At 38.4% G+C, this 15,549-nt stretch overlaps 1 protein-coding gene across 2 annotated transcripts; it reads right to left on the reverse strand.

The window, feature by feature from the left end:
- Nucleotides 1–712: 712 nt before the first annotated feature.
- LOC307136827 (uncharacterized protein) lies at nucleotides 713–10,558 on the reverse strand. Of its 2 annotated transcripts, XR_013817837.1 has the most exons (5): nucleotides 10,462–10,543; nucleotides 9,516–9,624; nucleotides 3,215–3,334; nucleotides 1,726–3,117; nucleotides 713–1,590 (listed from the first exon to the last, which is right to left on the reverse strand). XR_013817837.1 is itself a non-coding variant. In XM_079834138.1 (4 exons), the coding sequence occupies exons 2-4, from the start codon at nucleotides 9,556–9,558 to the stop codon at nucleotides 2,126–2,128; spliced, it is 1,155 nt and encodes a 384-aa protein (XP_079690264.1). In that variant the 5' UTR covers nucleotides 9,559–9,624; nucleotides 10,462–10,558; the 3' UTR covers nucleotides 719–2,125. The 2 variants fall into 2 exon arrangements, 1 of the variants encoding a protein (XP_079690264.1); XM_079834138.1 differs by having other exon boundaries at nucleotides 719–3,117; nucleotides 10,462–10,558.
- Between the last annotated feature and the right edge of the window lie 4,991 nt (nucleotides 10,559–15,549).

Here is a 15,549-nt window from a genome sequence, read left to right on the forward strand (position 1 = left end):
CCCGGGTTTCCAGGGGTGGGTGCAGTCTGGTTTGGCCCGCCCCGTCCTGTGACAAATTCTTCAAACAGTGGTACTAGAGGATGTGGTGCTGGTCCTTCAAGAGTCACTGTGCTTCTGTGCGTCTGTGCTTTCTCCGTCCATGCAATAAATGCACATCCTTGAATGAGCGCAGATTTGTAGCGTATTTACTTGAACTTCTTTGCTAATATCTATAGTTTGACCCATTTTAGTGGCGACCATGATGATGCGATGATGACTGTCACACACTCACACACAGAGAAATATTGTAAGTTACTGCACAATACATTTTCAACAACCAAAATTATGCAGCATCACAATATGAATTTTAGCTTTCACTTTTAACTATTATTGTATTTCAAAGGACAAAAACATGATCTTTAACTATTGGCTTTTACATCAAAACAGCTTTTAGTGATTATAAAGGGAGCGCTCTTTGCACTGTCTAGGCGATATATTAATAGGCCTATAATATATTAGATCAGTTTTATAAAGTTGTAGACATTTGTAATAACATATTTGTAAAATAAAATGAAGAGTAGAGAAAAGTGACACTTGGCTTAATATCCACACCCTCCCAAATTGTCATTTTTGGGGAACTGCACACCTTATATTTGTAACACTGATACATTAAGAAAATATAAAAGATTCAGGCCAGCTCAGACCTTTTGGCTGATGCGATAAAAACACTGCTTATATGACCAATTTATTTAAGGAAAACAGAATGGGCAAACAAATCTTTCTCATTTACACTCCAGACTTGGAAATCACTAAAATCAAATTCCATATTGTCCACATGACGTAGGAACCTTGAGAAAATCTAACTATTTACATGAAAGTGATGATCAGAACTAGGGCTGGGCGATAAAACGATAACGATAATGTATCGCGATAGACACGTAATAGATTAAATGTTATATATATTTTTTTTCTTTGTCGGAAGAAACCAGGGGTTGCGAAGCAAGTTTAGTTGCATGAACAAAGGCACTCAATCTCTGGTAAGCAATCAACGTAGGGAGTGACAGGCTAACAGCCAATCATCTGTATCATGTTTGGCTGCGCCATATCGTTGTCTCGTGTTGGATTCATTCTTCAGTAACAGAACCGGCGTGGAGTGATAAGTGGAAAATGAGTGCCGCAGTGAGTGAGGAAATGTTGATAAAACAGGAAAACAAGTCAGCTCACCAGTATGGCAGTTTTTTTGACCGTAGTCAGACCAATGTCGTCTACAAGACTGTCGTCCCCACCAAGACTGGTAATACCACACACTTGTTTTACCACCTTAAGCCTCGTTTATCCTTTAGTCTGGTTCCGCAGCGCGAGCCTCCGCTAACAGCGCGTGCGACCCGTTCATTTGGGGACGTGTTTATACTCGACGCACTCGCGGCTGTGCTATTCTTGACTTTGGCTGAATCCGAAATCGCCCTACAAACCCTCAATCACTTTTCCCTACTTTAGTCCACTTGAAGGAGTGAATGAAAACGAGTGTGTGAAGTTGGACAGCCGTTGAGTGTACATCGTCTGTACACTCGTTATTGCGGTGCAAAGTGGTATAGAATGAGTGAACGTCCACTATAGTTTTTGACACCACTACAAATGGCTGTCCCTTCAAATAATGCCCTATTTAAGGGCATAGGGGCCGATTTCGGATTCAGCCTATGAAACTACATGGAGAGGTAATGTTAATCTGCATCAGTGCCTTATGACAAAGCATCTAAACGGTAACAGTTACAAAGAAATAACAGAGGCACTGCACCTTAATGTTAAGAGATAATTAAGTGTTCATTGTGATTTTAGACTTGTGTTAATATTTTAATTATTTGAGTGTTTTCCATGGTTGTGTTGACATTTCTGCCTTTATAACTGAGGGGATTATAATCAGAGGAAGGTTAAGTTTAAAATAAAAATGTTTAGATGTAAAACATTTTTCTCCTGGTCCTTATTTTAAATAGGTCATAAAAAATCAATAATTATCGATATTGACCAATATGAAACACTTATATCGTGAAACAGTTTTCAGCCATATCGCCCAGCCCTAATCAGAACATGAACATTTACTCACACCTTTGGGCAATGCTTTTTCTCATGAGTCCGTAGACTGAAGACTTTAAGAGCACTGGTGCGGCTTCTCTCCAGTGTGAACTCTCTCATGTGTTTTCAGGTTTCCTGACAGAGAGAAACTCTTCCCACAGTGTGAGCACTTGTACGGTTTCTCTCCAGTGTGAATTCTCTGGTGTTGTTTTAAGGTGCTGGATGTATTGAAGGTCTTCCCACAGTCAAAGCACATATAAGGTCTCACACCAGTATGAATACGCTCATGTATTTTTAAACTTTCCAGGAGTGAAAAACTCTTTCCACAAAAAGAACAAACATGAGGCTTCACACCAGTATGAACTTTAAGGTGTCTTCTTAAGTTTGATTCCACAACAAATGTTTTCTCACACTGATCACAGCTGAATGATCTCACTCCAGAGTGATGGTGCATATGATTATTGAGAGATCTTTTGTTAGTGAAACTCTTCCCACACTGAGAGCATGTGAAAGGTTTCTCTCCAGTGTGAATTCTCTGGTGTAGTTTTAAGTGGGCAGATGTACTGAAGGTCTTCTCACAGTCAAAGCACATATAAGGTCTCACACCAGTATGAATACGCTCATGCACTTTTAAATGCTGCAGTTGAGTAAAACTCTTTCCACAAAAAGAACAAAAGTGAGGCTTCACAACAGAATGAACTTTAAGGTGTCTTCTGAAGGTAGAATCTGCAACAAATGTTTTCTCACACTGATCACAGCTGAACGACTTCACTCCAGAGTGACAGCGCAGATGATCATTGAGAGCTATTTTCTGAGTAAAACTCTTTCCACACTGAGAGCAGGTGAACGGTTTCTCTCCAGTGTGAATCCTCATGTGCACAGTAAGGTTTCCTTTCTTCGTGAAACTCTTTCCACACTGAGAGCAGGTCAAAGATCCTTTGACTCCAGATTTTCCAGCTTGTTTTTGGGGGAAATTATTTTCAGTCTGTGAAACGACTGTATTTCCATCTTCATTTTCTATCTTCTTTTGCAACTGATGCCTTTTGCCTTCATTCACTTCCATCACGTCTAAAAATTAGAAACAAAAATAAATTCAGAGAGCCCCAAATGATCAAAGTTTTAATCTTAATGTTCCTCATTAAAGAGAATGAAGGAAAACACCAACCTATTTGTTCCTCTGTCTCTTCATCTTTTATTCTGCAGGGTTCTTCCTCAAACTCCATCTTTACAATAGTATGTCTGTAGTTTCTCCTGGAGTAATTCCTCCTGCTTGCTTCTTCTTCTCCTGTGGGAAGATGGGAATATTCCCAGCATTTAAACTCTCATGAAGGTGTGAATCGTGGTCGTTGTTGCTCATATAGCAGATGATCATCACAATCACTCTCAATTATTATGGTGCAAACGTTTGCTCAAATAGTCATTCACTATTCATGATTTATGTTTTTAAGATCTAACTTTAACTTCCAACTCACATGGCTGATTTTTGAGTCACTATCATAAGTTATGGTTTGTCATAGATTGATTAAAATCATTGTGAGCTAAGCTGATCTTAAAAGTCCATAGATGACCGTGTTCTCTATGATCAACTAAGGCTCATTAAGTTTTTGGGAAGCTCAGCCCTGGTCAGTGTAGCTCCAACCCACATTAAACACACCTGAACCAGTTAATCAAGGTCAGGATTACTAGAGGTTTGGGGCAAGATGGTGCTAAACTCTGCAGGACACCGGCCCTCCAGGATGTCAGTGCAACACTTTCCTGCAACAGAACATAATTCAGTCTCTGAATAATGGCAAACATCAAATGAGTGTTTTACTAGATACTAAAATACTTACTTCATTATGTTTTTTTAGCTATAACTTTTTTTAGCTATAACTAAGTGGTTTTATCAGAAATGAGCTTCATGTTCCCAACAATTAATGTATTAACTCATGAACTAATCTGTACACGTGGTTGTGTACTCAAACAACCAATCAATATAAATTCCAATAGCAATAGATTAGGATTCAATTTCAAAGTGAGATTATTTCAAGAACTGCTATGACTGACTGTTTTTGATTCCTTAAAATGAACCGAGTGTACAACATTTGTTCATTTCAGGTCACACATGAGATTCAGGATTCAGTCTCTGAGTCAAATTGATTCTGTAACCGCTACGTAGAGGTGGTAGAGTAGCCAAAATCTGTACTCAAGTAAAAGTACTTACGGAAATATTTACTCAAGCAAAAGTTAAAGTAACAATTGTAATAGTTACTTGAGTAAGAGTAAGAAAGTATTCAATGAAAAAACAACTCAAGTAGTTAGTTACTAGTTACTCTCGATCTGATTGATAAGAAGCGAAAACCCTGAATTTCAGACTACTTGGAGAGCTTTCACACACCTCTCTCTCTCTCTCTCTGTATGTGTGTGTGTGTGTGTGTGTGTGTGTGTGTGTGTGTGTGTGTGTGTGAGAGAGAGAGAGATGGTTAAACAGTGTAAATGAATGGTGTGCTGGGCTAACCAGAGCTCTTTTTAAAACATACTTTGTTCTTATATTAGGTAGGAATAAAATACAATCCCGTTTTTATCTGTATGTATTTTCTACAGTTCAGACAGGTGTCTGTCCGGATTTGTGCATAAATGCAAGATGTCACATTAGGCTATTCAATTTGTTTCGTTTTGTGAAAAAAAAAAAAGGATATGTAAATGTGCAGATGTGAACGTTTGTTCATGGACGTGTGTTGTTTGGAGCAGTGGTTCCCAACCTTTTTTTTTTTTTTACTCGAAAACTCAAGTAACTTACTCGTCCACAGGTTGGGAACCACTGGTTTGGAGGATTCAAACGATGTGTCATTGCTTGCACAAGAGCGCATAAAAGGAAAACACTCAGTGTGTGAAATAGAATTACAATAAGGGAAAAGTGCCCATAGTTACCAAATTACCATTAATAGTGTTTAAATATAGGCATCATTGTGACACTTACCGCTACATGTTTTTTTCAGGTTGGAGCTGGAATTCTTGTATGCAGAGATGTCAGTTCGTTTTGGTGCACACAGCATGCATCGCATTATAAAACTATCCTTTTTGACATCTTGGAGTGAAAACATCGGCCACGGGTGATCTGCCTACCGTAGCTCACACACATCTTCCTCTGCTTCGGCCATCATCTTCCGACTAAATGCGCATTAATTATAAGCGAGTGATGTGTAGCCACCTCTCGCGAAGCAGCCGCTCCAACGTTTCGTGAGACTTGCGAACAAGTCATATTAACTTGTTTGAAATTTTTTTTTTTTTTTTTTTGACAGTAGAGGAGGAACGCCACCGAATTTAACGAAGTAAAAGTACAGTTTTCACAAGAAATATACTTGAGTAAAAGTACCCATCTTTAAATATACACTCACCTAAAGTATTATTAGGAACACCTGTTCAATTTCTCATGAATGCAATTATCTACTCACATGGCAGTTGCTTCAATGCATTTAGGGGTGTGGTCCTGGTCAAGACAATCTCCTGAACTCCAAACTGAATGTCAGAATGGGAAAGAAAGGTGATTTAAGCAATTTTGAGCGTGGCATGGTTGTTGGTGCCAGTCGGGCCGGTCTGAGTATTTCACAATCTGCTCAGTTACTGGGATTTTCATGCACAACCATTTCTAAGGTTTACAAAGAATGGTGTGAAAAGGGAAAAACATCCAGTATGCGGCAGTCCTGTGAGCGAAAATGCCTTGTTGATGCTAGAGGTCAGAGGAGAATGGGCCGACTGATTCAAGCTGATAGAAGAGCAACTTTGACTGAAATAACCACCCGTTACAACCGAGGTATGCAGCAAAGCATTTGTGAAGCCACAACACGGACAACCTTGAGGTGGATGGGCTACAACAGCAGAAGACCCCACTGGGTACCACTCATCTCCCCTACAAATAGCTACAATTTGCACAAGCTCACCAAAATTGGACAGTTGAAGACTGGAAAAATGTTGCCTGGTCTGATGAGTCTCGATTTCTGTTGAGACATTCAGATGGTAGAGTCAGAATTTGGCGTAAACAGAATGAGAACATGGATCCATCATGACTTATTACCACTGTGCAGGCTGGTGGTGGTGGTGTAATGGTGTGGGGGATGTTTTCTTGGCACACTTTAGGCCCCTTAGTGCCAATTGGGCATCGTTTAAATGCCACAGCCTACCTGAGCATTGTTTCTGACCATGTCCATCCCTTTATGAACACCATGTACCCATCCTCTGATGGCTACTTCCAGCAGGATAATGCACCATGTCACAAAGCTCCAATCATTTCAAATTAGTTTCTTGAACATGACAATGAGTTCACTGAACTAAAATGGCCCCCACAGTCACCAGATCTCAACCCAATAGAGCATCTTTGGGGTGTGGTGGAACGGGAGCAGAGGTGGACAGTAACTAAGTACATTTACTTGAGTACTGTACTTAAGTACACTTTTTGAGTATCTGTACTTTACTGGAGTATTATTTTTTAGGGATACTTTTACTTTAACTTCACTACATTTGAAAGACAAGTATCATACTTTTTACTCCACTACATTTCTATCAAAGTCCTCGAAGTCGAAAGTCGTTTCTGTAGCGGCTTTGAAAGTAAGTGGATGATTTTTTTCTTCTTTAAAAAGGTTTTTATTTATTTATGTAGGGTCATGTGAAGTTTCCTAACAATTTTTTGAACACTGATCAGTTTATAGCAAAATGGAAAAAGACGGTTCCTTGGCACAGTGTGTGCACCATGGCCATACTAAAAGTGTGTTTCAGTTTTCTCAAAAGATTAAAGATTAGTTTAGTTGGCATATACTTGACACATGTCTCATAAAATGTAAAAAAATGTAAATGTCTGGTAGAAAGAGAAGAGTAAACAGTTGGGAGAATATCGGATGCAGTATCAGAGTATAGGGTCCATGCATTCTGCCTTAAAGTGACAGCAGCTTTGTAAAGAGCGTTGTAACTTTTATACAAGTATTGAAATTAGTTTAAGGTATGCTAGCATGTCGGATGGAGCATCACTGACTGGCTTAAACCACCATGATGGCAGAGTGCATTTATACAACAATGCAACTAATAAAATAATGCATTGACATACAAAAGGAAATGTACTTTTGATACTTAAGTACTTTTAAAAACAAATACTTCTGTACTTTTACTTAAGTAAAAATCTGTTTTTAGAACTTTCACTTGTAACGGAGTAATATTTGACCAGTAGTACTTTTACTTTTACTCAAGTCATAGAGTTGTGTACTTTGTCCACCTCTGAACGGGAGCTTCGTGCCCTGGATGTGCATCCCACAAATCTCCATCAACTGCAAGATGCTATCCTATCAATATGGGCCAACATTTCTAAAGAATGCTTTCAGCTCCTTGTTGAATCAATGCCACGTAGAATTAAGGCAGTTCTGAAGGCGAAAGGGGGTCAAACACCGTATTAGTATGGTGTTCTAAATAATCCTTTAGGTGAGTGTACTCTAAAAGTACAAGTTACCCAAAAAATTTACTAAAGTAAAAGTAACGAAATTCATTACTACCCACCTATGCTGCTACGGCCGGTTTATAATAGTGATGGCAATTTCAAAACACTGCTTCAGAACATGACAACCGAACACATGAGCACATGACTAGAATGTGGCACAAACAAGGGAAGCACATGGCAAACGGTAAACACAACTATAACAATAAAATGAACATGAAACAAAACCAAAACACTAGACATTTAAAAAAGTAATTAGTTATAGTTACTTCTTACAAATAGTAACTGAGTTAGATCATTATAAAAGTAACTAATTACCAGGGAAAGTAACTACTGCGTTACTTTTTTTTTCTTTTTTCAAATGGTCAAATAACTTGATGCCCCCAATATTAAATATGTTAAATTCATTAATTGGACACTAAATAGAATAAATTATTATTATAAAACATTGAACATTAATGTAGGCTACACTATTGCTGTGGGACAATGTGTGAGAGACATCTATCAAATTCAATACATTATTGTAAATATTATCAGTAGACCTACTATAGTGTAAATATTATCAGTACTACTCCTTTGGTAGTGGAGCTCACGTTATCACCTGGGTTTTTAGCCACTAATTTTGTGGTGGCATGTGATGATGTGAGGCTTCATTAGATTAGAATTACTTGCCACCGACGTGGAGAGACTCTTTCTTCCTGGGCATAAGTTACACGTTACATAAACATTCTTACCTTTCACCTCGACGAGGGAAAAGTAGCGCTTACACTTCCAGTTTGCGAAAGCTACCTTTGAAGTCGTTGGACTTGCCATCGCTCTGACTCCTCCTGGTCGTGTGTGACTTAGCATATATGCGTGTGTGTTTGTGAACTCAACCAATCAACCTCAACCGTGTCTCCCACCCAGCAATCATCATCAGTTGTGTACCACCCCACCCACCCCCCAACACGCATGGCATGCACGCACGCACACACACACGTTGCAGGTCCGACTGACAGAGAGCCTGGTCGGATGAAAACCGCTTCAGTGAGCTCAATTATAGTAACGCCACATTTTATTCTCAGTAACGCTAACGACGTTGTAACGGGAGAAACAGTAATCAATTTAATTACTCGTTACTGAAAAAAATAATTCCGTTAGTAACGCCGTTTATCTATAACACCGTTATTCCCATCACTGGTTATTTTTTATTTTATATTGGACCAAAAAGCCTGTCAAATGTATAAGATATAAACATGTAAGTTAAGATCTTAAATGGGTCATATGATGTGATTTCTTGTTTTCCTTTTATCTAGTGTGTCATGTACATGTTTGTGCTTGTATAAGATCTGCAGAGGTAAAAAGCTCAAACTCAAAGAAATATTCTTTGTAAAAGTTAAGGCTCAGCCACACCTTCCTAAAACGCTTCGTTCAAATCATGAATGTGATTTTTACTAGTAAGAGAGACATTTTAGATATCAGAAAATACATTGATATCAGTTCTTAAATTCAATGTTTGTAACCAAGCAGATCTCGGCCACTATTGACTATCACAGTGGGGAAAAATACTATGGTAGTCAATGAGGGCTGAGATCAACAGTTACAAACATTCTTCCAAATATCTTCCTTTGTGTTCGGCAGAACAAATACATTTTTGGAACCACTTGAGGGTCAGTAAATGATGACAGAATTTTAATTTTTGGGTGAACTATTCCTTTAAATTAAGGTTTAAATTTTGAATGGGTCAAATGCATTTGCTAAACGGCCTGAACCCACTTGAATTAGTTTGGACTGCTCTCTCGCTGAATCCTCTGAAGCATTTCTCAGTCAGTAACACAACCTGCTGTTTTTCAGTAGTTTTCCTCAGTGAACATGCGCCAAATGGATGTTTTCAGATTTAAAAGCACTTGAGTATAGGCTGCACTCGTTCTGCTTTACCGTTGCTCTCACTGATGCTCTGAAAGGTGTGTAATAGTTAGGCTACGCTTATTTAACTTTATAATGTTAAATTAAAAACTTTTGTGTGTACCGTCAGATGAAATCCTGCAGGCGTCTGTGCTTTCTCCGTCCATACAATGGTAACGGGTCCCGGCCAGGGGTCCGCTAGCAGATATATATTGATAATCCTGGTCGAAGTGCTTTGGAAATATTGTAAATATCACACAGAAATTAGTGACGCAGGACAACAGTTGCTCTTTCTCCATTCAACCGGATTATGATTTATTAATATAATTTCCTTTCAACTTTGTATCTGCAATCATGAATCATTACTGTTATCTTTGGTTGCTCTGTATAGAAACACAGGTTATATCCACAATTGGATTACATGAAGTCACATCTTCTTCAAAGTACATTTTCACATAAATGTATATTCACATATTTCCTCAACATTCACTTATCACAGTTTTATCTTAAACCATAAACACACATTTTCTCTCTGTATTCTCTGTTATCTCTCATTAAACAAGTATTTCTGTATTCATTATAAATTCCTGTAAGTGTTCACTTTATACAACAGAATAAATCCCATTTGCAGTTAAGTTGAATTATATTTACATTATATGAGTACAAACTTCAATAATAAACATATTTGTCTCATAACTTTAACACTTAATTCCTATGAACCGAAACCGTGTTATAGTCTCATATTACAATGTGCGTTTCACCCAAAGCTACATCTGTAAACTATCTTTACATTAGCATTATTTAATACCCGTAATGCATAGTCTCACACTCATAGTTACTTTTCACAACGCAGTAATAAACTCAGAAATATCCCCGAGCCATTAGGAATATTAAACATTAAAAGGAAACATTAATACGAGCGTCGGCCGCCAATTTCTTCATCTTCACAACGTTATCATTAGACTTGACTGTTTACACACTTAACATACCTTTAGCTCATCAAACACACATCACCAGGGATTCACATTAGCTATAAACATTTGTAGTCACATAAAAGATGTAAAACTAACCTGGAAATATTGTAAATATCAAACAGAAATTAGTGACGCGGGACAACAGTTGCTCTATCTCCATTCGACCGGATTTTGAGCTGAGCTCGTCTTCCTCTGCGCCTCGCTGAGGGTCCCAGACTGACGCGGCTGAAAGATACTGCCACCTTGTGTCCGTTATGTGTAACAGCATGTCATAGCGCTTCTGTGTATTCTCTCAATCATTTACTTTATAAAAAAAGGAAAGAAAACAAAATATATTAATCTCAACAAAACCTATTTGTGTGAGTGTCACACAATAAATACACACCCTTGAATGAGGGCAGATTTCTAGCGTATTTACTTGAACTTCTTTGCTAATATCTATAGTATAGAAATGTCCCAACTTTACTGTCCCAACTGAGTTCGACCCTGTTGGAAACTCAGAAGCGACGACCAGGAGACTTGGATGTATCTTCAGGTGCTGTTGGTAGCTGCAGTCCATCAAGTCTACAACCCCAAATCAGAAAAAGTTGGGATAGTATGGAAAACGCAAAAAAATAAAAATAAATAAGTGATTTATAAATTTACTTTGACTTGTATTTTATTGCAGACAATATGAACACAAAATATTTCAGGTTTTGTCTGGTCAACTTCATGTCATTTGTAATGCATCCTTTCCTGTCATTCAGACCTGCAACACATTTAAAAAAAAGTTGGGACAGGAGCAATTTAGGGCTACTAATGAGGTAAAATGGTTAAATAATGATGTGATTTGCAACAGGTGATGTCAACAGGGGATTGTAATTATGATTTGGTACAAAAGCAGCATCCAAGAAAGATGGGCCGAGGATCGCCAGTTTGCCAACAAATACGTGAGAAAATTATTGAAATGTTTAAAAACAATGTTTCTCAAAGAAAGATAGGAAGAGATTTGGATATTTCACATTCAACAGTGCATAACATAATTAAAAGATTCAAGGAATCTGGAGGAATTTCAGTGCGTAAAGGACAAGGGCGCAAGCCTAAGCTGAACAACCGTGATCTCCGATCCCTCAGGCGGCACTGCATCAAGAATCGTCATTCATCTATAAGCGATATCACCACATGGGCTCAGGACTACTTTGGCAAACCTTTGTCAAGTACCACAATACGTAGTTACATCCACAAATGCCAGTTAAAACTGTACTGTGCCAAAAGGAAGCCCTATGTTAACAGTGTCCAGAAGCGCCGTCGACTTCTCTGGGCTCGGAGGCATCTGGGATGGACGATCACACAGTGGAAACGTGTACTGTGGTCAGATGAATCAGTATTTCAGGTATTTTTTGGGAGGAATGGACGCCGTGTGCTCCGGACCAAAGAAGAAAAGGATCATCCAGACTGTTACCAGCAACAAGTCCAAAAGCCAGGGTCTGTCATGGTATGGGGTTGTGTCAGTGCCCTTGGCAAAGGTAACTTGCACTTCTGTGAAGGCACCATTAATGCTGAAAAGTACATAGAGATTTTGGAGCATAATATGCTGCCTTCAAGAAGACATCTTTTACAGGGACGTCCATGCATATTTCAACAAGACAATGCAAAACCACATTCTGCACACATTACAAAGTCCTGGCTGCGGAGGAAGAGGGTACGGGTACTTGACTGGCCTGCCTGCAGTCCCGACCTGTCTCCAATAGAGAATGTGTGGCGCATTTTGAAGCGCAAAATGCGAAAACGAAGACCCCGTACTGTTGCCCATGCACCTTAAGACTTGTTTGCAGGAAGAATGGGACAAAATTACACCTGAAACACTTCATCACTTGGTGTCTTCAGTCCCTAAACGTCTTTTAAGTGTTGTGAAAAGGAATGGCAACATTACAAAGTGGTAAATGCTTTACTGTCCCAACTTTTTTTGAAATGTGTTGCAGGTCTGAATGACAGGAAAGGATGCATATTTACAAATGACATGAAGTTAACCTGACAAAACATGAAATATTTTGTGTTCATTTTGTCTGCAATGAAATACAAGTCAAAGTAAATTTAGAAATCACTTCTTTTTTTATTTATTTGCGTTTTCCATACTGTCCCAACTTTTTCTGATTTGCGGTTGTACTAAGAAGGGACGTTTCTAGGATTTTCATTTTAGGGGGGCTCAGCCCCCAGTGAGGGTATGGAGAAAAAAATGGTAACACTTTAGTTTAGGGTCCAATTCTCACTATTAACTAGTAGCTTATTAGTATGCATATTAGGATATTGGCTGTTTACTATTACGTATAAAGCAAATAATAATGCCTTATTCTGCATGACCATATTGTACATCCCTTAATCATACAATATGGCAAGTTTATAATCACTGAGATCCCAAATGTGAGGAAGTTAGGGGAGTTTGGGGGCTCCACCAAGAAAATTTTGATTTCCATGATCTACATTATGTGCATTTTAAGATGTTCTGACACCAAACTTGGTACATGTCATCACAAGCATGACCTGAGGCAACATGCAGCGTTTTGGCACAGCGCCACCTACTGGTGCGGAGATTCAAAAAAATGGCTATTTTTTCTTATAACTTCTGAACTGTTTGTCCAAAAATCATAAAAGTGGTCTTATTATGTTCAGGACGTCATGCCGAGTCGTCTGACCATTTTAAATTATGTGCTAAAATGCTGTATTTTATCAACGCATGAACGGATTGTTACAAAACTCAGTTTGGGTCATCAGCACGATGCCCTGAAGGAGCCTGATAAGTTTAGAAACAGCACCACCTAGTGAATTTTCTTTTTCAAATGCTTATAACTTTGGGTGTGATTGACTTATTTTCATGGGAGTAACTTTTTTTGTCTCCTGAATCCTTGCCGAGTCCAAGGATACCAGACTTGCCAGGTTTCGGCGTATGGTTTGTGCAGCGTTGTAATTTAGCGCTTGTAAAACATTAGCTGATATCTTCGAAACTGCTAGTCTGATCGAGACAAAACCAACGTCAGAAGTTCGGAAACATAGGTCGATTGCAATTTGCTAATACCCAAATGTCAAAATATTGATAGTAAGGGGGAATAAAATCCAATCAAAGTCAGGTGTCAGTCCTTTTTCATGTGTTTTTTCATATAAATGTCTAGAACTCCAAAACGAAATGAGATATTTTCACCAAAATTGACACACATGTATGGGCTCACTCCGAGGACACATACATTTTTTTTAGGATTGTGTCTCTTGGTGGCGCTATAATAGAACAAAACATGAAATTTCCATTGATACAATGCAGTATTATGATGGAAATGTTATACTTTACAAATTAGTTGGTTTATCATTACGAAACTTGGTATGTGCCATCAACAACATGCCTTTAAGGTACGTAAAAGATTTCAAACAGCACCGCCATGTGGTTCATACTTATAATGAAAAGGCCTCTTGAGGCTATATCTCTGCAATGACATTGTCACCCTGCTTTGATATATTGACACCAAACTTTGCACGTCATTGTTCCCTTATTCTGACCACACCACATCAATTAAACTGTGCCACCTATTGGTTGAAAGTGATAAATATTTAAATCATTATTATTGACTGTATTTATCATTTTACAGCTATTTTGCCTAAAATCACCTTAATAGGTCTTTAATTGCTCATTGCTGCAGTTAATCTGACACCACCAGCCATTTTTGCATGTCTTGTCTTCTTCTTTGCGCTTGGCCCCCGGTAATATTATAAACGACATTGCATAGGCCTATTTCAAATCAAAATTGCGAAATTAGACAAAAGTTTATTACTTTGCCTGAATATTTTTGTCATTTGTTTAACATTTCTGACTTGAAGCAGCTTCAAATATGAACTTGCATATCTCACACTCACACCTCAGCAGATTCTGTGCGTACATAAAGCCCGTCTACTCTGAGATTTGATTGTTTTTCTCAAATATTTTGACATTGGCGAGCGGTGACAGACCAATGATGCTCAGATCAAGGCACACACCTCTGCTTCTGTTGTGCGCTCTATTGGCCACCACAGCGGATTGAAGAATGCGCTGATTAACGCAGAATAAAAGACTGGACGAAGGCGAAGCCTCCCGCAAGTTTCATATGTTATAAAGGTTCATCACAATTTTTTTAGGGGGGCTGGGCACAAGTTTAGGGGGGCTGAAGCTCCCCTAAAAAGGGCCCAGTGTCGCCCATGCTACTAAGGCAGTATAAATTGTAGTTTATATAGATTTCAGGGACAGGGGAGACAAAGCAAATGGGTGACGACCTTAAACAAAGCATGGAAATTAAATATCTAGGTAAAGAGAACTGCCCCCGACTCTACCAGTCCTAATCCAATCAGCTCGATTAGTAACAATTCAAAATGGGACAGGGGCCTTAAGAGCCATTGAAGACAAAAGGAGAGATTCTCAGTAATCTGGCCCATTTAACTTACAATAAAGAGAACAGGAACTGGCAGAAAACTCTTGCTGGAAACTTTCCTTAACCGAATAATTCATCTGATGTCACCATCTTTACCTTAAATGTTAAATACAATGTGCTTCCCTTGGTTTTAAACAGATTCTTAAATTTGAAATACCCCAACCCATTTCAGTGGCGACCAAAATCAGAATTTGAATGGACTGAATAAAGTTCTCTACGAATTTGACGTTCGATGTCGCGCTGACTGACATGTATGACAGCTTTTAGTGATTATAAAGGGAGCGCTCTTTGAGCACTGTCTAGGTGATTTATTAATAGGCCCATAATATATTAGATCAGTTTTAAAAGTTGTAGACATTTGTAATAACATATTTGTAAAATAAAATGAAAAGTAGAGAAAACGGACACTTGGCTTGACAAGCCACACCCTCCCAAATTTTCATTTTTGGGGAACTAAACACCTTATATTTGTAACACGATATATTAATATATTAAATATATAAGATTCAGGTCAGCTCAGACCTTTTGGCTGATGCGATAATAACACTCGGTTTATATGACCAATTTATTTAAGGAAAACAGAATGGGCAAACAAATCTCTCATATACACTCCAGACTTGGAAATCACTAAAATCAAATTCCATATTGTCCACATGTAGGCATGTGCCAGTATCATGTTTTCATGTTGCGATTAATTGCTGAAGCTTTTATCACGGTATACGGTATTATCACGGTATTGAAATAAGTTGCAAAAAAA

The sequence above is a fragment of the Gobio gobio genome (assembly GCF_949357685.1).
Source record: "Gobio gobio genome assembly, chromosome: 14".
In the NCBI taxonomy this organism is placed as follows: domain Eukaryota; kingdom Metazoa; phylum Chordata; class Actinopteri; order Cypriniformes; family Gobionidae; genus Gobio; species Gobio gobio.

What these genes read in the sequence shown, in the direction of transcription:
- LOC307136827 (XM_079834138.1), bottom strand. Translation starts at nt 9,558, where the DNA reads ATGGACGGAGAAAGCACAGACGCCTGCAGGATTTCATCTGACG. An exon ending in CTGCAGGATTTCATCTGACG is followed by an intron (nt 3,335 to 9,515) that starts GTACACACAAAA and finishes ATCTTCCCACAG; the next exon opens with GAGAAGAAGAAGCAAGCAGG. An exon ending in AGAGACAGAGGAACAAATAG is followed by an intron (nt 3,118 to 3,214) that starts GTTGGTGTTTTC and finishes TCTAATTTTTAG; the next exon opens with ACGTGATGGAAGTGAATGAA.